The 25,430-nt window shown below is 39.8% G+C and overlaps 1 protein-coding gene across 1 annotated transcript in view; it reads left to right on the forward strand.

Annotated features, from left to right (window-relative positions):
- TMEM266 (transmembrane protein 266) overlaps nucleotides 1-25,430 on the forward strand; it is a 488,010-nt gene that overhangs the window by 234,868 nt on the left and 227,712 nt on the right. Inside the window, 1 exon segment of the mRNA XM_053717259.1 lies at nucleotides 17,377-17,515. Within this exon segment, the coding sequence (XP_053573234.1) occupies nucleotides 17,377-17,515 (139 nt within the window).

The raw sequence follows: 25,430 nt of genomic DNA on the forward strand, positions 1-25,430 counted from the left end.
AGATTTTACCTGGGGAACTCCCCCTTCTTACAGGATTATAATCAGGATTTCCCTCTGTAACAAGGCACAATACAAGGACTATTCCAAACCACGGGTTGTTAGCCGAGTGGAAACAGGCAGTTAAAACGCCTGATTGTTACGGCAATAGAAGAAAGTCCCCTATACACAGAGACTTGTAATGGGAAATAGAACCCCAGCCAGATAGTCATACGAATACCATTTTATGTTTGCATATTGATCTTAGAAGTGTATCTCTTTTACCATTTACCTTGAGGGTTTACTATCATTTTCATTTTAGCAATATTTTCATTTGTAGCAGTATATTGTTCTAGAATCGCCAACATCCTTTGTAATAGCGATTTAATTTAGAAGCGGTTGTGAATGAAGAGTGTGGGCCAATCGTATGAGAGATTACTTTGATTATTTATATTGCGTTGTTTATATTGTGTTTTTACCTTTTTTATATCATTTACTTGAGAATAAAAATTGTACATATTTCTAATCCAGGCACTTGTTACCTCCAATTATTGAATCAGAAAGTTTATATGAGAGTTGATATGAAGATTTATATGAAACTGTCCTAAGATAGATATTTTGCTGAAACATTGTATCGTTGGTTTATCAACCCACTGCTAGGTATACTTAGTGTAGTTTTAGCGCCACCTACACTACACACATTTAGAATCTTTTATTTTTAACTACCTAGGAAGGAGGTAGTACCAGAGGTTGGCTAAGTGGGCTGAGTCTAGCGCTCCTCTCAACTACTTTTTATAACTCCAGAAAACTGGGAGTCGTCAGACATTCCATCCGGGGGAGTGGGAACTCCACCCGGAGATCTTTGCCCAGTTGACTCAATTATGGGGCATTCCAGATATGGATCTGATGGCGTCTCGTCAGAACTTCAAGGTTCCTTGCTACGGGTCCAGATCCAGGGATCCCAAGGCGACTCTAGTGGATGCACTAGTAGTGCCTTGGACCTTCAACCTAGCCTATGTGTTTCCACCGTTTCCTCTCATTCCCAGGCTGGTAGCCAGGATCAAGCAGGAGAGGGCTTCGGTGATCTTGATAGCTCCTGCGTGGCCACGCAGGACTTGGTATGCAGACCTGGTGAATATGTCATCGGTGCCACCATGGAAGCTACCTTTGAGACAGGATCTTCTTGTACAGGGTCCATGCGAACATCCAAATCTGGTCTCCCTCCAGCTGACGGCTTGGAAATTGAACGCTTGATTCTATCAAAGCGTGGGTTTTCAGATTCGGTGATAGATACTCTAGTTCAAGCCAGAAAACCGGTAACTAGAAAAATTTACCATAAAATATGGAAAAGATATATCTGCTGGTGTGAATCCAAGGGATTCTTATGGAATAAGATCAAAATCCCTAAGATCCTTTCCTTTCTACAAGAGGGTTTGGATAAAGGATTATCAGCAAGTTCTCTAAAGGGACAGATTTCTGCTTTATCTGTCTTATTACACAAACGACTGGCAGCTGTGCCAGATGTTCAAGCATTTGTTCAGGCTCTGGTTAGGATCAAGCCTGTTTACAGACCTTTGACTCCTCCCTGGAGTTTAAATCTAGTTCTTTCAGTTCTTCAAGGGGTTCCGTTTGAACCTCTACATTCCATAGATATTAAGTTGTTATCTTGGAAAGTTTTGTTTTTGGTTGCTATTTCTTCTGCTAGAAGAGTTTCTGAATTTATCTGCTCTGCAGTGTTCTCCGCCCTATCTGGTGTTCCATGCAGATAAGGTGGTTTTGCGTACTAAGCCTGGTTTTCTTCCAAAGGTTGTTTCTAACAAAAAATATTAACCAGGAGATAGTTGTTCCTTCTTTGTGTCCGAATCCAGTTTCAAAGAAGGAACGTTTGTTACACAATTTAGTCGTAGTCCGTGCTCTAAAATTCTATTTAGAAGCTACAAAAGAGTTCAGGCAAACTTCTTCTCTGTTTGTCGTCTATTCTGGTAAAAGGAGAGGTCAAAAAGCGACTTCTACCTCTCTTTCCTTTTGGCTTAAAAGCATCATCCGATTGGCTTACGAGACTGCCGGACGGCAGCCTCCAGAAAGAATCACAGCTCACTCCACTAGGGCTGTGGCTTCCACATGGGCCTTCAAGAACAAGGCTTCTGTTGATCAGATATGTAAGGCAGCGACTTGGTCTTCACTGCACACTTTTGCCAAATTTTACAAATTTGATACTTTTGCTTCTTCAGAGGCTATTTTTGGGAGAAAGGTTTTGCAAGCCGTGGTGCCTTCTGTTTAGGTAACCTGATTTGCTCCCTCCCTTCATCCGTGTCCTAAAGCTTTGGTATTGGTTCCCACAAGTAAGGATGACGCCGTGGACCGGACACACCAATGTTGGAGAAAACAGAATTTATGCTTACCTGATAAATTACTTTCTCCAACGGTGTGTCCGGTCCACGGCCCGCCCTGGTTTTTTAATCAGGTTTGATGAATTATTTTCTCTAACTACAGTCACCACGGCACCCTATAGTTTCTCCTGTTTTTTTCCTCCTGTCGGTCGAATGACTGGGGTGGGCGGAGCCTAGCAGGGACTATATGGACAGCTTTGCTGGGACTCTTTGCCATTTCCTGTTGGGGAAGAGATATTCCCACAAGTAAGGATGACGCCGTGGACCGGACACACCGTTGAAGAAAGTAATTTATCAGGTAAGCATAAATTCTGTTTTTTGATATTATCAAAATTGATGTTAGATCCATGTCCTTAGCTATATTAGCTAGAAGAGCTTTGTGGCTTAAATCTTGGAATGCTGATATGACATCTAAATCTAGATTACTATATCTTTCTTTCCAAGGTAATAATTTATTTGGTTCTCAGTTGGATTCTATTATTTCAACTGTCACTGGGGGAAAGGGAGTTTTTCTGCCTCAGGATAAAAAACCTAAGGGTAAATCTAAGGCTTCTAACCGTTTTCGTTCCTTTCGTCAGAATAAGGAACAAAAACTCAATCCTCCCCCCAAGGAATCTGCTTCCAATTGGAAGCCTTCCTCAAATTGGAATAAATCCAAGCCATTTAGGAAACCAAAGTCAGCCCCTAAGTCCGCATGAAGGTGCGGCCCTCATTCCAGCTCAGCTGGTCGGGGCAGATTAAGGTTTTTCAAGGATATTTGGATAAAATCTGTCCAAAATCAATGGATTCAGAGCATTGTCTCTTAAGGGTATCGAATAGGATTCAGAGTAAGACCTCCTGTGAGAAGATTTTTTCTCTTGTCGTATCCCAGCAAATCCAGTAAAAGCTCAGGCTTTCCTGAAGTGTTTTTCAGACCTGGAGCCTTCAGGGGTAATCATGCCAGTTCCTTTTCAGGAACAAGGTTTGGGGTTTTATTCAAATCTGTTCATTGTCCCAAAAAAGGAAAATTTATTCAGACCAGTTCTGGATCTGAAAATTTTGAATCGTTATGTAAGAGTACCAAATTTCAAGATGGTGACTATAAGGACTATTCTGCCTTTTGTTCAGCGAGGACATTTATATGTCCACAATAAACTTGCAGGATGCATACCTTCATATTCCGATTAATCCAGAACATTATCAGTTTCTGAGATTCTCTTTTCTAAACAAGCATTACCAATTTGTTGCTCTTCCATTTGGCCTAGCAACAGCTCCAAGAATCTTTTCAAAGGCTCTGGGTGCCCTACTCTCTGTAATCAGAGAACAGGGTATTGCGGTGTTTCCTTATTTGGACGATATCTTGGTACTAGCTCAGTCTTTACGTACTGCAGAATCTCACAAAAATCAACTAGTGTTGTTTCTTCGGAAACATGGTTGGAGGATCAATTTATCAAAAAGTTTGATTACTCAGACAAGGGTCAGCTTTTTAGGCTTCCCGATAGATTCAGTGTCCTTGACTCTGTCTCTAACAGACAAGAGACGTTTAAAATTGGTTGCAGCCTGCCGGCACCTTCAGTCTCGGTCATTCCCTTCAGTGGCTATGTGCATGGAAGTTTTAGGTCTCATGACTGCAGCATCGGACGCGATCCCCTTTGCTCGTTTTCACATGAGACCTCTACAGCTTTGTATGCTGAACCAATGGTGCAGGGATTATACAAAGATATCACAATTAATATCCTTAAATCCCAATGTACGACACTCTCTGACGTGGTGGATAGATCGCCATCGTTTAGTTCAAGGGGCTTCTTTTGTTTGGCCAACCTGGACTGTGATCACAACAGATGTGAGTCTTTCAGGTTGGGGAGCTGTTTGGGGATCTCTGACAGCACAAGGGATTTGGAAATCTCAAGAGGCGAGATTACCAATAAATATTTTAGAACTCCGTGCAATTCTCAGAGCTCTTAAGTTTTGGCCTCTGTTAAAGAGATAACCGTTCATTTGTTTTCAGACAGACAATATCTCAACAGTGGCATATGTCAATCATCAGGGTGGGACTCACAGTCCCCAAGCTATGAAAGAAGTATCTCGGATACTTGCTTGGGCTGAATCCAGCTCCTGTCTAATCTCTGCGGTGCATATCCCAGGTGTAGACAATTGGGAGGCGGATTATTTCAGCCGCCAGACTTTACATCTTGGGGAGTGGTCTCTCCATCCAGATGTATTTTCTCAGATTGTTCAGATGTGGGGTCTTCCAGAGATAGATCTCATGGCCTCTCATCTAAACAAGAAACTTCCCCGATACCTGTCCAGGTCCAGGGATGTTCAGGCGGAAGCAGTGGATGCGCTGACACTTCCTTGGTGTTATCATCCTGCTTACATTTTCCCGCCTCTAGTTCTCCTTCCAAGAGTGATCTCCAAAATCATCATGGAATAAGCATTTGTGTTGCTGGTGGCTCCAGCATGGCCACACAGGTTTTGGTATGCGGATCTGGTTCGGATGTCCAGTTGCCCACCTTGGCCACTTTCGTTACGGCCAGACCTACTATCTCAAGGTCCGTTTTTCCATCAGGATCTCAAATCCTTAAATTTGAAGGTATGGAAATTGAACGCTTAGTACTAAGTCATAGAGGTTTCTCTGACTCAGTGATTAATACTATGTTACAAGCTCGTAAATATGTTTCTAGAAAGATTTATTATAGATTTTGAAAGACTTACATTTCATGGTGTTCTCATAAATTCTCCTGGCATTCCTTTAGAATTCCTAGAATTTTACAGTTTCTTCAGGATGGTTTGGATAAGGGTTTTGTCTGCAAGTTCCTTGAAAGGACAAATCTCCGCTCTTTCTGTTTTATTTCACAGAAAGATTGCTATACTTCCTTATATACACTGTTTTGAACAGGCTTTAGTTCGTATTAAGCCTGTCATTAAATCAATTTCTCCTCCTTGGAGTCTTAATTTGGTTCTGAAGGCTTTACGGGGTCCTCCATTTGAACCTATGCATTCTTTGGACATTAAACTACTTTCTTGGAAAGTGTTGTTCCTTTTGGTCATCTCTTCTGCTAGAAGAGTTTCTGAGCTATCTGCTCTTTCTTGTGAGTCTCCTTTTCTGATTTTTCATCAGAATAAGGCAGTTTTGCAGACTTCTTTTCAATTTTTACCTAAGGTTGTGAAATCTAACAACATTAATAGAGAAATTGTTGTCCCTTCCTTATGTCCTAATCCTAAGAATTCTTTGGAAAGATCCTTACATTCTTTGGATGTGGTAAGAGCTTTGAAATATTATGTGGAAGCTACTAAAGATTTCAGGAAGACTTCCAGTCTATTTGTTTTATTTTCTGGTCCTAGGAAAGGTTAGAAGGCTTCTGCTATTTCCTTGGCTTCTTGGTTGAAACTTTTGATTCATCAAGCTTATTTGGAGTCGGGTCAGGCCCCGCCTCAGAGAATTACAGCTCATTCTACTAGATCAGTCTCCACTTCGTGGGCTTTTAAGAATGAAGCTTCAGTTGATCAGATTTGCAAAGCGGCAACTTGGTCCTCTTTGCATACATTTACTAAATTCTACCGTTTTGATGTATTTGCTTCTTCGGAAGCAGTTTTTGGTAGAAAAGTTCTTCAGGCAGCTTTTTCAGTTTGATTCTTCTGCTTTTGATTTAAGTTTTTTTCTTTCAATTATGAAAATAAACTTATTTTTTTGGGTTGTGGATTAATTTTTTTCAGCGGAAAATGGCTGTTTTTATTTTATTCCCTCCCTCTCTAGTGACTCTTGCGTGGAGATCCACATCTTGGGTATTGCTATCCCATACGTCACTAGCTCATGGACTCTTGCCAATTACATGAAAGAAAACATAATTTATGTAAGAACTTGCCTGATAAATTCATTTCTTTCATATTGGCAAGAGTCCATGAGGCCCACCCTTTTTTATGGTAGTTATGATTTTTTTTGTATAAAGCACAATTATTTCCAAATTTCTTTTGTTGATGCTTTCTACTCCTTTCTTTATCACCCCACTGCTTGGCTATTCATTAAACTGAATTGTAGGTGTGGTGAGGGGTGTATTTATAGGCATTTTGAGGTTTGGGAAACTTTGCCCCTCCTGGTAGGATTGTATATCCCATACGTCACTAGCTCATGGACTCTTGCCAATATGAAAGAAATGAATTTATCAGGTTCTTACATAAATTGTTATATATATGTGTATATATATTTATATGTGTGTATATGTATGTATGTGTATGTGTGTGTGTGTATATGTGTATATATATATATATATATATATATATGTGTGTGTGTGTATGTATATACAGTTGCAAGATAAAGTATGTGAACCCTTTGGAATGATATGGATTTCTGCACAAATTGGTCATAAAATGTGATTTGATCATCATCTAAGTCACAACAATAGACAATCACAGTCTGCTTAAACTAATAACACACAAATAATTAAATGTTGCCATGTTTTTATTGAACACACCATGTAAACATTCACATTGCAGGTGGAAAAAGTATGTGAACCCTTGGATTTAATAACTGGTTGAACCTCCTTTGGCAGCAATAACTTCAACCAAACATTTCCTGTAGTTGCAGATCAGACGTGCACAAAGGTCAGGAGTAATTCTTGACCATTCCTCTTTACAGAACTGTTTCAGTTCAGCAATATTCTTGGGATGTCTGGCGTGAATCGCTTTCTTGAGGTCATGCCACAGCATCTCAATCGGGTTGAGGCCAGGACTCTGACTGGGCCACTTCAGATGGTGTATTTTCTTCTGATTAAGCCATTCTGTTGTTGATTTACTTCTATGCTTTGGGTCATTGTCCTGTTGCAACACCCATTTTCTGTTGAGCTTCAGCTGGTAGACAGATGGCCTTAAGTTCTCCTGCAAAATGTCTTGATAAACTTGGGAATTCATTTTTCCTTTGATGATAGCAATCCGTCCAGGCCCTGACGCAGCAAAGCAGCCCCAAACCATGATGCCCCCACCACCATACTTCACAGTTGGGATGAGCTTTTGATGTTGGTGTTCTGTGCCTCTTTTTCGCCACACATAGTGTTGTGTGTTTCTTCCAAACAACTCAACTTTGGTTTCATCTGTCCACAGAATATTTTGCCAGTACTGCTGTGGAACATCCAGGTGATCTTGTGCAAACTGTAAACGTGCAGCAATATTTTGTTTGGACAGCAGTGTCTTCCTCTGTGGTATCCTCCCATGAAATCCATTCTTGTTTAGTGTTTTACGTATTGTAGATTCGCTAACAGGGATGTTAGCATTTGCCAGTGACTTTTGTAAGTCTTTAGCTGACACTCTAGGATTCTTCTTCACCTCAATGAGCAGTCTGCGCTGTGCTCTTGCAGTCATCTTTACAGGACGGCCACTTCTAGGGAGAGTAGCAGCAGTGCTGAACTTTCTCCATTTATAGACAATTTGTCTTACCGTGGACTGATGAACAGCAAGGCTTTTGGAGATACTTTTATAACCCTTTCCAGCTTTATGCAAGTCAACAATTCTTAATCGTAGGTCTTCTGAGAGCTCTTTTGTGCGAGGCATCATTCACATCAGGCAATGCTTCTTGTGAAAAGCAAACCCAGAACTGGTGTGTGTTTTTTATAGGGCAGGGCAGCTGTAACCAACACCTCCAATCTCATCTTATTGATTGGACTCCAGTTGGCTGACATCTCACTCCAATTAGCTCTTGGAGATGTCATTAGTCTAGGGGTTCACATACTTTGTCCACCTGCACTGTGAATGTTTACATGGTGTGTTCAATAAAAACATGGCAACATTTCATTCTTTGTGTGTTATTAGTTTAAGCAGACTGTGATTGTCTATTGTTGTGACTTAGATGATGATCAGATCACATTTTATGACCAATTTGTGCAGAAATCCATATCATTCCAAAGGGTTCACATACTTTTTCTTGCAACTGTATAGATAGATAGATAGTAAATTACTCGCAGACCAGCTTTCAGGGTGCTCTTAAACATCCAAATACAGTCCATCAAATAGAAAGGCACTTACCGATATTGAAGAAAAAGTTTTGTTTATTAGTGACGTTTCTGGGAGTTTAACCCCTTCCTTAGACCATAAAAAACATGTTATAGACTTACCCCATATTTATACCCCACACCGTGCAGTGATCATCCCAAGCAAGAATGCACACCAGCGTTTTAATGGCGCAACTGTGGTCAGTGATGGCACCTCACCAGGGTCAAACTAAAAGCAAAGTAAAATGTGTTACAAAACAGATGAGCGTCTCCTAGCAACCCTGCACATGTCAATACTAAACTGAACCAGACTGCTACTAAATCCTCCTTATTAAGATCATGTTTATACGTGTACCTAAGTGTACTATTGTTAATAAACATAAGACAATCCTCCCAATGTTAGTATAATTGCACCGGGTGACAAACCACTCGTTCAATGAGAAAACAAAGATGTGTTACCTGTATTACATGTTAGAGGCTAAATAGTACGCACGCTATTCTACATCCTAATGTGTGTGGATCTCATCATGGTACTAAGCATACAGCGCTCAACGCCCTTAATAGGACTACATAAATGAAGCAACAAACGATTTTAAAGAGTAGGCTGAGAATATCATAGGCAAACGGGGTCCATAGAAAAACAAGTATGGGAATATGAATTATATCATATGTAGTTGTCCATACATCTAAACCAACAGTTTAATTTATGTTTATACACGCTAAGTAAGCCAAATTCTCCATCCCAGAGAACAAATATGTGCATAGGGTCACTAATAATATATATATATATATATATATATATATACCTAACAGTATTGAATATAACTAGATCATTAAGTTAGGTTAGGACATATAAGCACATAGGTAAGCAACTCTAATGAGCAAAACCATATACTCGAATATAATTGTGTACATAACTAGATGTCCTATTGTACATAAACACATAGGTAAAGCAAGCCTAATGAGCCAGATCATATATTTATATCTAAATTGGGTATTATAAACGCACCTGATTTTCATATAGGTATATAGTTAAATATCCTGCTATTCATTTTTAACCTTATGAAAGCAATAAAAAAGGTAAACACATTCAATAGCAATGATCATGTACTATTAGCAATCGTGTGTCACATGAATAGGCATACAATTGCAATAATGTTTATAATAACACTTAGGCTCAAAGAGAAACATAATTAATCACAGAGTGAAGAGGGCCCTCTGGTCCCTAACAGTCCAGGTAAATCTTATTTCATCTCATACATATATCACATAGATCCATTTTATAGAAAGCATTGTAGATCCATGTTAGGGTTAAGTCCCCTAGGCACTAGGGTCTTCAGGGTAAATATCCACCTGCTTTCCTTCTAAGAAAATCTTTCCCTGATCATCCCCCCTAGATAGAGGGGGAACATGATCAATGATCATGTACTTGAGTTCTGAAGCAGAGTGTTTGGCCGCAAGGAAATGCTTGGCCACGGGTTGCATTCTAGTGCATTCCTTTTACAACGCATTCTGAGATCGTCGTTGGTTTTACCTACATAATACCGTCCACAGCTACACTGTAACAAATACACCACATATCTAGTGGTGCATGTCAGTCGGTACTTAATGTTGAACTTTTGATTTGTCCATGGGTGTATGAAAAACTTTCCTGTGTCAGACGATTGCATGTTGTACACCCGCTGCATTTATAGTATCCGTTCTTAGGGGCTCCCAGCCATGTTCCAGGGTTGTAGCTCGCTTTGCGTATGCGTAGTACTATGATGAGATCCACACACATTAGGATGTAGTATAGCGTGCGTACTATTTAGCCTCTAACATGTAATACAGGTAACACATCTTTTCCCATTGAACGAGTGGTTTGTCACCCGGTGCAATTATACTAACATTGGGAGGATTGTCTTATGTTTATTAACAATAGTACACGTAGGTTATATCTGTTAGTTTCTGTTGCTTGCACTTACTATACACACGATCTTTATAAGAAGGATTTAGTAGAAGTCTGGTTCAGTTTAGTATTGACATGTGCAGGGTTGCTAGGAGGCGCTCAGCTGTTTTGTAACACATTTTACTTTGCTTTTTAGTTTGTCCCTGGTGAGGTGCCATTGGCGCATGCGCAGTTGCGCCATTGGAACGCCGGTGTGCATTCTTGCTTGGGATGATCACTGCACTGTGTACGGTATAAATATGGGGTAAGTCTATAACATGTAACATGTTTTTTATGGTCTGAAGAAGGGGTTAAACTCCCTGAAACCTCCCTAATAAACAAAACTTTTTCTTCAATACCGGTGAGTGCCTTTCTATTTGATGGACTTGGCCCGAAACATGTTTGGCGTTTTGTTCTAAACCTCGTTGCAGGCCTGCAATTGGATTTTTGTATTGTGTATATATATATATATATGTGTATATATAATGTATGTGTATCTGTGTGTGTATATATATATATATATATATGATACAACGAAAAAAGCGAGGACTCAGGAACTTGAAGCCAGGTGACTTTATTGGATATACAAGGTGAGTAGCACTAACACAGGTGTGCAAGGGTGCTAGATCTGACGCGTTTCGCGCATGCTCACATGCGCTTCATCAGATATATATATGTGTGTGTGTGTATGTATGTATGTATGTGTGTATATATATATATATATATATATATATATATAGTGTGTGTGTGTGTATATATATATATATATATATATATATATATATATATATAGTGTGTGTGTGTGTGTATGTATATATATATATATATATATAATTTCTTTCATGTAATTAGCAAGAGTCCATGAGCTAGCGACGTATGGGATATACATTCCTACCAGGAGGGGCAAAGTTTCCCAAACCTCAAAATGCCCATAAATACACCCCTCACCAAACCCACAAATCAGTTTTACAAACGTTACCTCCTATGGAGGTGGTGAAGTAAGTTTGTGCTAGATTCTACGTTGATATGCGCTCCGCAGCAGGTTGGAGCCCGGTTTTCCTCTCAGCGTGCAGTGAATGTCAGAGGGATGTGAGGAGAGTATTGCCTATTTGAATGCAGTGATCTCCTTCTACGGGGTCTATTTCATAGGTTCTCTGTTATCGGTCGTAGAGATTCATCTCTTACCTCCCTTTTCAGATCGACGATATACTCATATATATACCATTTCCTCTACTGATTCTCGTTTCAGTACTGGTTTGGCTTTCTACTACATGTAGATGAGTGTCCTGGGGTAAGTAAGTCTTATTTTCTGTGACACTCTAAGCTATGGTTGGGCACTTTTATATAAAGTTCTAAATATATGTATTCAAACATTTATTTGCCTTGACTCAGGATGTTCAACGTTCCTTATTTCAGGCAGTCAGTTTCATATTTGGGATAATGCATATGAATAAATCATTTTTTCTTACCTTAAAAATTTGACTTTTCCCTGTGGGCTGTTAGGCTCGCTGGGGCTGAAAATGCTTCATTTTATTGCGTCATTCTTGGCGCTGACTTTTTTGGCGCAAAATTTTTTTTCTGTTTCCGGCTTCATACGTGTCGCTGGAAGTTGCATCATTTTTGACGTTTTTTTGCGCCAAAGGTGTCGGCGTTCCGGATGTGGCGTCATTTTTGGCGCCAAAAGCATTTAGGCGCCAAATAATGTGGGCGTCTTTTTTGGCGCTAAAAAAATATGGGCGTCATTATTGTCTCCACATTATTTAAGTCTCATTATTTTGTGCTTCTGGTTGCTAGAAGCTTGTTCACTGGCATTTTTTTCCCATTCCTGAAACTGTCATTTAAGGAATTTGATCAATTTTGCTTTATATGTTGTTTTTTTCTATTACATATTGCAAGATGTCCCACGTTGAAGCTGAGTCAGAAGATACTTCTGGAAAATCGCTGCCTGGTGCTGGAGCTACCAAAGCTAAGTGTATCTGCTGTAAACTTTTGGTATCTGTTCCTCCAGCTGTTGTTTGTACTGTTTGTCATGACAAACTTGCTAATGCAGATAATATTTCCTTTAGTACTGTTACATTACCTGTTGCTGTTCCGTCAACATCTAATACTCAGAGTGTTCCTGATAACATAAGAGATTTTGTTTCTAAATCCATTAAGAAGGCTATGTCTGTTATTCCTCCTTCTAGTAAACGTAAAAAGTCTTTTAAAACTTCTCATTTTTCAGATGAATTTTTAAACGAACATCATCATTCTGATACTGATATTGGTTCCTCTGATTCAGAGGATTCTGTCTCAGAGGTTGATGCTGATAAATCTTCATATTTATTTAAAATGGAATTTATTCGTTCTTTAATTAAAGAAGTCCTAATTGCATTAGAAATTGAGGATTCTAGTCCTCTTGATACTAAATCTAAACGTTTAGATAAGGTTTTTAAATCTCCTGTAGTTATTCCAGAAGTGTTTCCTGTCCCTGGTGCTATTTCTGAAGTAATTTCCAGCGAATGGAATAATTTGGGTAATTCTTTTACTCCTAAACGTTTTAAGCAATTATATCCTGTGCCATCTGACAGATTAGAATTTTGGGACAAAATCCCTAAGGTTGATGGGGCTGTCTCTACTCTTGCTAAGCGTACTACTATTCCTACGGCAGATGGTACTTCCTTTAAGGATCCTTTAGATAGGAAAATTGAATCCTTTCTAAGAAAAGCTTACTTGTGTTCAGGTAATCTTCTTAGACCTGCTATATCTTTAGCGGATGTTGCTGCAGCTTCAACTTTTTGGTTAGAAGCTTTAGCGCAACAAGTAACAGATCATAATTCTCATAGCATTATTATTCTTCTACAACATGCTAATAATTTTATTTGTGATGCCATCTTTGATATCATTAGAGTTGATGTCAGGTATATGTCTCTAGCTATTTTAGCTAGAAGAGCTTTATGGCTTAAAACTTGGAATGCTGATATGTCTTCTAAGTCTACTCTGCTTTCCCTTTCTTTCCAGGGTAATAAATTATTTGGTTCTCAGTTGGATTCTATTATCTCAACTGTTACTGGAGGGAAAGGAACTTTTTTACCACAGGATAAAAAATCTAAAGGTAAAAACAGGGCTAATAATCGTTTTCGTTCCTTTCGTCACAACAAGGAACAAAAGCCTGATCCTTCATCCTCAGGAGCGGTATCAGTTTGGAAACCATCTCCAGTCTGGAATAAATCCAAGCCTTTTAGAAAACCAAAGCCAGCTCCCAAGTCCACATGAAGGTGCGGCCCTCATTCCAGCTCAGCTGGTAGGGGGCAGATTACGTTTTTTCAAAGAAATTTGGTTCAATTCCGTTCACAATCTCTGGATTCAGAACATTGTTTCAGAAGGGTACAGAATTGGCTTCAAGATAAGGCCTCCTGCAAAGAGATTTTTTCTTTCCCGTGTCCCAGTAAACCTAGCGAAGGCTCAAGCATTTCTGAAATGTGTTTCAGATCTAGAGTTGGCTGGAGTAATTATGCCAGTTCCAGTTCTGGAACAGGGGCTGGGGTTTTATTCAAATCTCTTCATTGTACCAAAGAAGGAGAATTCCTTCAGACCAGTTCTGGATCTAAAAATATTGAATCGTTATGTAAGGATACCAACATTCAAAATGGTAACTGTAAGGACTATCCTGCCTTTTGTTCAGCAAGAGCATTATATGTCCACAATAGATTTACAGGATGCATATCTGCATATTCCGATTCATCCAGATCACTATCAGTTTCTGAGATTCTCTTTCCTAGACAAGCATTACCAGTTTGTGGCTCTACCGTTTGGCCTAGCTACAGCTCCAAGAATTTTTTTTACAAAGGTTCTCGGTGCCCTTCTGTCTGTAATCAGAGAACAGGGTATTGTGGTATTTCCTTATTTGGACGATATCTTGGTACTTGCTCAGTCTTCACATTTAGCAGAATCTCATACGGATCGACTTGTGTTGTTTCTTCAAGATCATGGTTGGAGGATCAATTTACCAAAAAGTTCATTGATTCCTCAGACAAGGGTAACCTTTTTAGGTTTCCAGATAGATTCAGTGTCCATGACTCTGTCTTTGACAGACAAGAGACGTCTAAAGTTGATATCAGCTTGTCGAAACCTTCAGTCACAATCATTCCCTTCGTTAGCTTTATGCATGGAAATTCTATGTCTTATGACTGCAGCATCGGACGTGATCCCCTTTGCTCGTTTTCACATGCGACCTCTTCAGCTCTGTATGCTGAACCAATGGTGCAGGGATTACACAAAGATATCTCAATTAATATCTTTAACACCGATTGTACGACACTCTCTGATGTGGTGGACAGATCACCATCGTTTAGTTCAGGGGGCTTCTTTTGTTCTTCCGACCTGGACTGTAATTTCAACAGATGCAAGTCTGACAGGTTGGAGCTGTTTGGGGGTCTCTGACAGCACAAGGGGTTTGGGAATCTCAGGAGGTGAGATTACTGATCAATATTTTGGAACTCCGTGCAATTTTCAGAGCTCTTCAGTCATGGCCTCTTCTAAAGAGAGAATCGTTCATTTGTTTTCAGACAGACAATGTCACAACTGTGGCATACATCAATCATCAAGGAGGGACTCACAGTCCTCTGGCTATGAAGGAAGTATCTCGTATTCTGGTATGGGCGGAATCCAGCTCCTGTCTAGTTTCTGCGGTTCATATCCCAGGTATAGACAATTGGGAAGCGGATTATCTCAGCCGCCAAACGTTACATCCGGGCGAATGGTCTCTTCACCCAGAGGTATTCCTTTAGATTGTTCAAATGTGGGGACTTCCAGAAATAGATCTGATGGCCTCTCATCTAAACAAGAAACTTCCCAGGTATCTGTCCAGGGATCCTCAAGCGGAAGCAGTGGATGCATTGTCACTTCCTTGGAAGTATCATCTTGCCTATATCTTTCCGCCTCTAGTTCTTCTTCCAAGAGTAATCTCCAAGATTCTGAAGGAATGCTCGTTTGTTCTGCTGGTAGCTCCAGCATGGCCTCACAGGTTTTGGTATGCGGATCTTGTCCGGATGGCCTCTTGCCAACCGTGGACTCTTCCGTTAAGACCAGACCTTTTGTCGCAAGGTCCTTTTTTCCATCAGGATCTCAAATCCTTAAATTTAAAGGTATGGAGATTGAACGCTTGATTCTTGGTCAAAGAGGTTTCTCTGACTCTGTGATTAATACTATGTTACAGGCTCGTAAATCTGTATCTAGGGAGATATATTATAGAGTCTGGAAGACTTATATTTCTTGGTGTCTTTCTCATCATTTTTCCTGGCATTCTTTTAGAATTCCGAGAATTTTACAGTTTCTTCAGGATGGTTTGGATAAAGGTTTGTCTGCAAGTTCCTTGAAAGGACAAATCTCTGCTCTTTCTGTTCTTTTTCACAGAAAGATTGCTAATCTTCCTGATATTCATTGTTTTGTACAAGCTTTGGTTCGTATAAAACCTGTCATTAAGTCAATTTCTTCTCCTTGGAGTTTGAATTTGGTTCTGGTGGCTCTTCAAGCTCCTTCGTTTGAACCTATGCATTCGGTGGACATCAAATTACTTTCTTGGAAAGTTTTGTTCCTTTTGGCCATCTCTTCTGCCAGACGAGTTTCTGAATTATCTGCTCTTTCTTGTGAGTCTCCTTTTCTGATTTTTCATCAGGATAAGGCGGTGTTGCGAACTTCTTTTAAATTTTTACCTAAGGTTTTGAATTCTAACAACATTAGTAGAGAAATTGTGGTTCCTTCATTGTGTCCTAATCCTAAGAATTCTAAGGAGAGATCATTGCATTCTTTGGATGTAGTTAGAGCTTTGAAATATTATGTTGAAGCTACTAAGAATTTCCGAAAGACTTCTAGTCTATTTGTTATCTTTTCCGGTTCTAGGAAAGGTCAGAAGGCCTCTGCCATTTCTTTGGCATCTTGGTTGAAATCTTTAATTCATCATGCTTATGTCGAGTCAGGTAAAACTCCGCCTCAAAGGATTACAGCTCATTCTACTAGGTCAGTTTCTACTTCCTGGGCGTTTAGGAATGAAGCTTCGGTTGATCAGATTTGCAAAGCAGCAACTTGGTCTTCTTTGCATACTTTTACTAAATTCTACCATTTTTATGATTTTTCTTCTTCTAAAGCTGTTTTTGGTAGAAAAGTACTTCAGGCAGCTGTTTCAGTTTGAATCTTCTGCTTATAATTTCAGTTTTTTTCATTATAAAATTTAAACTTTATTTTGGGTGTGGATTATTTTTCAGCGGAATTGGCTGTCTTTATTTTATCCCTCCCTCTCTAGTGACTCTTGCGTGGAAAAGATCCACATCTTGGGTAGTCATTATCCCATACGTCACTAGCTCATGGACTCTTGCTAATTACATGAAAGAAAACATAATTTATGTAAGAACTTACCTGATAAATTCATTTCTTTCATATTAGCAAGAGTCCATGAGGCCCACCCTTTTTTGTGGTGGTTATGATTTTTTTGTATAAAGCACAAGCTATTCGTTAAACTGATTTGTGGGTGTGGTGAGGGGTGTATTTATAGGCATTTTGAGGTTTGGGAAACTTTGCCCCTCCTGGTAGGAATGTATATCCCATACGTCACTAGCTCATGGACTCTTGCTAATATGAAAGAAATGAATTTATCAGGTAAGTTCTTACATAAATTATGTTATATATATATATATATATATATATATATATATATATATATATATATATATATATATATATATATATATATATATATATATATATATATATATATATATATACACACAGAGCCCCGGTCTCACTAATATCGGGTTAGCTCACTCTTCAGCGTGCAAAAGGTAAGTATAAAGCTACAGGTAAACTTTTTCACTTGTAACTTTTAAACATTTATGGTCTTTAATGACAATGAATGTGAATATTTGTTACGAAAGATACGGAAGAACTGAATTTCAGCTGCACATCTCTTAACACACACACTCCTACCTGTTTGATATATCATCATATATTTTCCATCCGTTAACCAGTCTATCTTTCTTCATGATTCCACTAGCTGCATGCATAAATCTCTCATCTATTTCCTCCTCTTACTTTACTTATAATATATCTCTTTTTAATCTTTCTGTAATTGCAAATGATTCTATTGCAGGTGCTGGATGGGGCTCTGATTGTTCTGTCTTTGGCTCCAATGGTAGCCTCTACTATTGCTAATGGTCCAAGTAGTCCATGGGATGCCATCAGTCTCTTTATTACTTTACGTATATGGAGGGTGAAGAGAATTATTGATGGTAAGTGGGTTAGTCTTAATTCTCAGTTCCACAAAATATACACACATATGACTAAGACTAAGAGTCTCATTTATATTTTTAAATTAATTGTATTAGTTTTTATTGATATTGGTCTTACAGAAGATAAAATATTTTCTATGCAAAGTATATCAAATCTAAAACAGCACAAGTTTATAACTGCTTGAGAGTGGTTAAAGTTAATCAGAAAATTAATCGGAAAATTATCCTTAGCTATCCACAATGCTCAAGTAGGCTTGAAGTAGAGTGAGACACTATCAGTTGGTTTTTTCAGACACTGGAAAAGAAGAAAGCCATTATTACAAATGATCCCTTTCCAGTTTGTCTACGTGATCTTTTCCCATCTTCAAATTGCCAGCCTTTCTCATGGTATTTCACTGTCAGAGCCTCAGTGGATAGAATTGACAACATGCTCCAACCGTCACATTTCAGGTGATGGCCTGCACAAGAATCACCTTTTCATTCAAACGTCTTGGAAATAAAAGCGTTCTCTCAAGGCTTTTCACAGCATTTTTCTGGGTCAGTATGTCAAAGTTCTGTCAGACAACACAGCAACAGTCTCTTATATAGTTTCAAGGAGGTTCAAAAAGTACAGGAGCTCTTTAAGCAATAGATACAGGTTTTCAATAGGCAGGGATCTTTGCAGTCTGGCAATACTCCACCTTCCAGCTTACCTAAATCTGGAAGCAAATTTCTTGAGCTGGTCTGAAGTTCTGACAACAGTTCCACAGATAGGTGTTTCTGACAATAGCCAGTAGATGGGGATTTCAAGAAGTGGGTTAAATAGTGTATAGTCACAACAATCAACTCAAATGCTTCTTCAGCCGCACTTTGTAACTATATAATAATTGCAACCTTGGGTATGCTTTTCCTCTGTGCTTATTCCTTTCCTACTCAACAGAATCAGAAGAGAGAAGTCAGTTTCTACATGTTTCTCAAAACACGTTTTTTGGTTACAATTACTTTCACATGATGTCTTTGTTCTGCAGACAATATCAGTGTATAAATATTTCTCTTGTAAGGTGTATCCAGTCCACGGATCATCCATTACTTGTGGGATATTCTCATTCCCAACAGGAAGTTACAAGAGGACACCCACAGCAGAGCTGTTATATAGCTCCTCCCCTAACTGCCATACCCAGTCATTATCTTGCAACTCTCAACACGCATGGAGGTAGTAAGAGAGAGTGGTAAAAAAAAAAGTTAGTTTATTTTCTTCAATCAAAAGTTTATTTTGAATGCTACCGGAGTTGTACTATTTTATCTCAGGCAGAAGTAGAAGAAGAATCTGCCTGAGTTTTCTATGATCTTAGCAGGTTGTAACTAAGATCCATTGCTGTTCTCACATATGTCTGAGGAGTGAGGTAACTTCAGCGGGAGAATGGCGTGCAGTTTATTCTGCTAATGAGGTATGTGCAGTTATAATTTTTTCTAGGATTGGAAATGCTAGAAAATGCTGCTGATACCGAATTAATGTAAGTTAAGCCTGAATACAGTGATTTAATAACGACTGGTATGCTTACTCTCAGGTGTATTACCCTTATATAAATATAATATAAAACGTTTGCTGGCATGTTTAATCGTTTTTATATGCGTGTCTGGTGATAAAAATTATTGGGGCCTAATTTTTTCCACATGGCTAGCTTTATTTTTGCCTAGTAACAGTTTCCTGAGGTTTTCCACTGTTGTAATATGAGTGGGAGGAGCGTATTTTAGCGCTTTTTTGCGCAGTTAAAATGACAGACTGAGACATCCAGTTTTCCTCAGAAGTCCCCTGCTGCAGGACATCTCAAAAGGGCCTAAAGTCGTTTATTGGGGAACGTTGGTTGATTGTGACTGTTAAAAAATGTCTGTCGTTTTTTTTATCCGTTTTTTGAACTAAGGGGTTAATCATCCATTTGCAAGTGGGTGCAATGCTCTGTTAGCTTATTATACACACTGTAAAAATTTTGTTTGTGTAACTGCCTTTTTTCACTGTTTTTCAAATTCTGACAAAATTTGTTTCTCTTAAAGGCACAGTACCGTTTTTTATATTTGCTTGTTAACTTGATTTGAAGTGTTTTCCAAGCTTGCTAGTCTCATTGCTAGTCTGTACAAACATGTCTGACATAGAGGAAACTCCTTGTTCATTATGTTTAAAAGCCATGGTGGAACCCCCTCTTAGAATGTGTACCAAATGTACTGATTTCACTTTAAGCAATAAAGATCATATTCTGTCTTTAAATTTTTTTATCACCAGAGGAATCTGACGAGGGGGAAGTTATGCCGACTAACTCTCCCCACGTGTCAGATCCTTTGACTCCCGCTCAAGGGACTCACGCTCAAATGGCGCCAAGTACATCTAGGGCGCCCATAGCGATTACTTTACAAGACATGGCGGCAGTCATGGATAATACACTGTCAGCGGTATTAGCCAGACTACCTGAATTTAGAGGTAAGCGAGATAGCTCTGGGGTTAGACGAAATGCAGAGCATACTGACGCTTTAAGAACCATGTCTGATACTGCCTCACTATATGCAGAAGCTGAGGAAGGAGAGCTTCAGTCTGTGGGTGATATTTCTGACTCAGGAAAGATACCTGATTCTGATATTTCTACATTTAAATATAAGCTTGAACACCTCCGCGTATTGCTAAGGGAGGTTTTAGCTGCTCTGAATGACTGTGACACAATTGCAGTGCCAGAGAAATTGTGTAGACTGGATAAATACTTTGCAGTGCCGGTGTGTACTGATGTTTTTCCAATACCTAAAAGGTTTACAGAAATTATTACTAAGGAATGGGATAGGCCAGGTGTGCCGTTCTCTCCACCTCCTATTTTTAGAAAAATGTTTCCTATAGACGTCACCACACGGGACTTATGGCAGACAGTCCCTAAGGTGGAGGGAGCAGTTTCTACTCTTGCAAAGCATACTACTATCCCTGTCGAGGACAGTTGTGCTTTTTCAGATCCAATGGATAAAAAATTAGAAGGTTACCTTAAGAAAATGTTTATTCAACAAGGTTTTATCCTACAGCCCCTTGCATGCATTGCTCCTGTCACTGCTGCTGCGGCGTTCTGGTTTGAGTCTCTGGAAGAGGCTTTACAGGTAGCGACTCCATTGGATGACATCCTTGGCAAACTTAGAGCACTTAAGCTAGCCAATTCTTTTGTTTCTGATGCCATTGTTCATTTGACTAAACTAACGGCTAAGAATTCTGGTTTTGCTATACAGGCGCGTAGGGCGCTATGGCTTAAATCATGGTCAGCTGACGTGACTTCAAAATCTAAGCTGCTTAACATTCCCTTCAAGGGGCAGACCCTATTCGGGCCTGGTTTGAAGGAGATTATTGCTGATATCACTGGAGGAAAAGGTCATGCCCTTCCTCAGGACAGGTCCAAATCAAGGGCCAAACAGTCTAATTTTCGTACCTTTCGAAACTTCAAGGCAAGTACGGCATCAACTTCCTCTAATGCAAAACAAGAGGGAACTTTTGCTCAGTCCAAGATGGTCTGGAGGCCAAACCAGACCTGGAACAAAGGTAAGCAGGCCAAAAAGCCTGCTGCTGCCTCTAAGACAGCATGAAGGAACGGCCCCCTATCCGGTAACGGATCTAGTAGGGGGCAGACTTTCGCTCTTCGCCCAGGCGTGGTCAAGAGATGTTAAGGATCCCTGGGCGTTGGAAATTATATCCCAGGGATATCTTCTGGACTTCAAAGCTTCCCCCCAAAAGGGAGATTTCACCTTTCACAATTATCTGCAAACCATATAAAGAGAGAGGCATTCTTAAACTGTGTACAAGACCTCCTAGTTATGGGAGTGATCCATCCAGTTCCAAAGGAGGAACAGGGACAGGGTTTTTACTCAAATCTGTTTGTGGTTCCCAAAAAAGAGGGAACCTTCAGACCAATTTTGGATCTAAAGATCTTAAACAAATTCCTCAGAGTTCCATCATTCAAGATGGAAACTATTCGTACCATCCTACCTATGATCCAGGAGGGTCAATATATGACTACAGTGGATCTAAAGGATGCTTATCTTCACATTCCGATACACAAAGATCATCGGTTTCTCAGGTTTGCCTTTCTGGACAGGCATTACCAGTTTGTAGCTCTTCCTTTTGGATTAGCTACAGCCCCAAGATTCTTCACGAAGGTTCTAGGGTCGCTTCTGGCGGTCCTAAGGCCGCGGGGTATATCTGTGGCCCCTTATATAGACGACATCCTGATACAGGCGTCAAGCTTCCAAATTGCCAAGTCTCATACGGACATTGTACTGGCATTTCTGAGGTCACATGGGTGGAAAGTGAACGAGGAAAAGAGTTCTCTATCCCCACTCACGAGAGTTTCCTTCCTAGGGACTCTGATAGATTCTGTAGAAATTAAAATTTACCTGACGGAGTCCAGGTTATCAAAACTTCTAAATTCCTGCCGTGTTCTTCATTCCATTCCGCGCCCTTCGGTGGCTCAGTGCATGGAAGTAATCGGCTTAATGGTAGCGGCAATGGACATAGGGCCGTTTGCACACTTACATCTCAGACCGCTGCAACTATGCATGCTCAGTCAGTGGAACGGGGATTACACAGATTTATCCCCTCAACTAAATCTAGATCAAGAGACCAGGGATTCTGTTCTCTGGTGGCTATCTCGGGTCCATCTGTCCAAAGGTATGACCTTTCGCAGGCCAGATTGGACAATTGTAACAACAGATGCCAGCCTTCTAGGTTGGGGTGCAGTCTGGAACTCCCTGAAGGCTCAGGGATCGTGGACTCAGGAGGAGACACTCCTTCCAATAAATATTCTGGAACTGAGAGCGATATTCAATGCTCTTCAGGCTTGGCCTCAGTTAGCAACTCTGAGGTACATCAGATTTCAGTCAGACAACATCACGACTGTGGCTTACATCAATCATCAAGGGGGAACAAGAAGTTCCTTAGCGATGTTAGAAGTCTCAAGAATAATTCACTGGACAGAGATTCACTCTTGCCACTTATCAGCTATCCATATCCCAGGTGTAGAGAACTGGGAGGCGGATTTTCTAAGTCGACAGACTTTTCATCCGAGGGAGTGGGAACTCCATCCGGAGGTGTTTGCACAATTGATTCATTGTTGGGGCAAACCAGAACTGGATCTCATGGCGTCTCGACAGAACGCCAAGCTTCCTTGTTACGGATCCAGGTCCAGGGATCCCAAGGCGACGCTGATAGATGCTCTAGCAACGCCCTGGTCTTTCAACCTGGCTTATGTGTTTCCACCGTTTCCTCTGTTCCCTCGACTGATTGCCAAGATCAAGCAGGAGAGAGCATCAGTGATTTTAATAGCGCCTGCGTGGCCACGCACGACCTGGTATGCAGATCTAGTGAACATGTCATCCTTTCCACCATGGACTCTGCCTCTGAGACAGGACCTTCTTCTTCAGGGTCCTTTCCACCATCCAAATCTAATTTCTCTGAGACTGACTGCATGGAGATTGAACGCTTGATTTTATCAAAGCGTGGCTTCTCCGAGTCAGTCATTGATACCTTAAAGCAGGCACGAAAGCCTGTCACCAGGAAAATTTATCATAAGATATGGCGTAAATATCTTTATTGGTGTGAATCCAAGGGTTACTCATGGAGTAAAGTCAGGATTCCCAGGATATTATCCTTTCTCCAAGAAGGTTTGGAAAAAGGATTGTCAGCTAGTTCCTTAAAAGGACAGATTTCTGCGCTGTCTATTCTTTTGCACAAGCGTCTGGCAGATGTTCCAGACGTTCAGGCTTTTTGTCAGGCTTTAGTTAGAATCAAGCCTGTGTTTAAACCGGTTGCTCCGTCATGGAGCTTAAACTTGGTTCTTAAGGTTCTTCAAGGAGTTCCTTTTGAACCTCTTCATTCCATAGATATCAAACTTTTATCTTGGAAAGTTCTTTTTTTGGTAGCTATTTCCTCGTAGAGTCTCCGAATTATCTGTCTTACAATGTGATTCTCCTTATCTGATTTTCCATTCGGATAAGGTAGTCCTGCGTACCAAACCTGGGTTTTTACCTAAGGTGGTATCTAACAAGAATATCAATCAAGAGATTGTTGTTCCATCCTTGTGTCCTAATCCTTCTTCAAAGAAGGAACGTCTATTACACAATCTGGACGTGGTTCGTGCTTTGAAGTTTTACTTACAAGCTACAAAAGATTTTCGTCAAACATCTGCTTTGTTTGTTGTCTACTCTGGACAGAGGAGAGGTCAAAAGGCTTCGGCAACCTCTCTTTCTTTTTGGCTAAGAAGTATAATCCGCTTAGCCTATGAGAGTGCTGGACAGCAGCCTCCTGAAAGGATTACAGCTCATTCTACTAGAGCTGTGGCTTCCACTTGGGCCTTTAAAAATGAAGCTTCTGTTGAACAGATTTGCAAGGCGGCGACTTGGTCTTCGCTTCATACTTTTTCAAAATTCTACAAATTTGATACTTTTGCTTCTTCGGAGGCTATTTTTGGGAGAGAGGTTTTACAGGCAGTGGTACCTGCCTTGTCCCTCCCTTCATCCGTGTACTTTAGCTTTGGTATTGGTATCCCACAAGTAATGGATGATCCGTGGACTGGATACACCTTACAAGAGAAAACAGAATTTATGCTTACCTGATAAATTTATTTCTCTTGTGGTGTATCCAGTCCACGGCCCGCCCTGTCATTTTAAAGCAGGTAATTTTTTTCATTTAAACTTTTTTCTCTGCGTGTTTTCGGTCGAATGACTGGATATGGCAGTTTGGGGAGGAGCTATATAACAGCTCTGCTGTGGGTGTCCTCTTGCAACTTCCTGTTGGGAATGAGAATATCCCACAAGTAATGGATGATCCGTGGACTGGATACACCACAAGAGAAATTAAATTTATCAGGTAAGCATAAATTGTGTTTTCCTTGTTTTTTCATTAAGATTAAGTTTCCGTGCACTGTTCCCAAATTTTTACCAAAAATGGAGTAAGATTTTCATTCATTGAAGAATATTATATTACTCTTTTTTTTTTTTTTTTTTATTCCAATAAAAAAAACTTGTGGATGGAAAATCTCTGTACACTTTGGGTGTTGTTCAGTGTCTGCAGTGTTTCTAGAAGTGACTCATATTTAAATGGACAGTCAACATCAGAATTTGTTGTTTTAAAAGATAGATATTCCCTTAATTACCCATTTCCCAGTTTTGCATAACCAACACAGTTATAATAATACACGTTTTACCTCTGTAATTACCTTGTATCTAAGCCTCTGCAGATTGCACCCTTTTTTCAGTTCTTTTGACAGACTTGCATTTTAGCCAATCAGTGCATGAGCTCAATGTTATCTATATGAAACACATGAACTAACACCCTCTAGTAGTCAAAATGCATTCAACTTAGAGGCGGCCTTCAAGGTATAAGAAATTAGCATATGAACCTCCTAGGTTTAGCTTTTAAATAAGAATACCAAGATAACAAAGCAAAATTGGTGATTAAAAGTAAATTATAAAGTTGTTTAAAATTACATGCCCTATCTCAATCAAAGTTAATGGAGTAAAGATGAAAAGCATTTGCTCGTTCCTGATGAACTGACTTAACATTATCCTATTAGCCTTTGACTATATTCCTCATCCTTCAATTTTTTTCTCTTTGTATGATGCTGATGCATTTTGCTAGCCCGTGGACAGAAACATTTAAACAAATTTAAAGAGAACTTCAGTTTCAGTATACTGTATATCAAAAGGAACTGGCATTAACTGAATGCAGCTACATTCTTTTTTTATGGCATACAGGTATGACACTTCTAATGAATGTATGTTCAGGGCTGGTGCTAGGATTTTTGGCCACACAGGCGAGGATACATTTTGCCACCCCCCCCCCCCATTATGTACCATACCATTGCCCTTTTCAAAATAAATAATGTGAAACAACTGAACGCCAATCATTTGCCTCTGTTTTTAA

This window comes from Bombina bombina, chromosome 6, assembly GCF_027579735.1.
Source record: "Bombina bombina isolate aBomBom1 chromosome 6, aBomBom1.pri, whole genome shotgun sequence".
NCBI classification, from domain to species: Eukaryota; Metazoa; Chordata; class Amphibia; order Anura; family Bombinatoridae; genus Bombina; species Bombina bombina.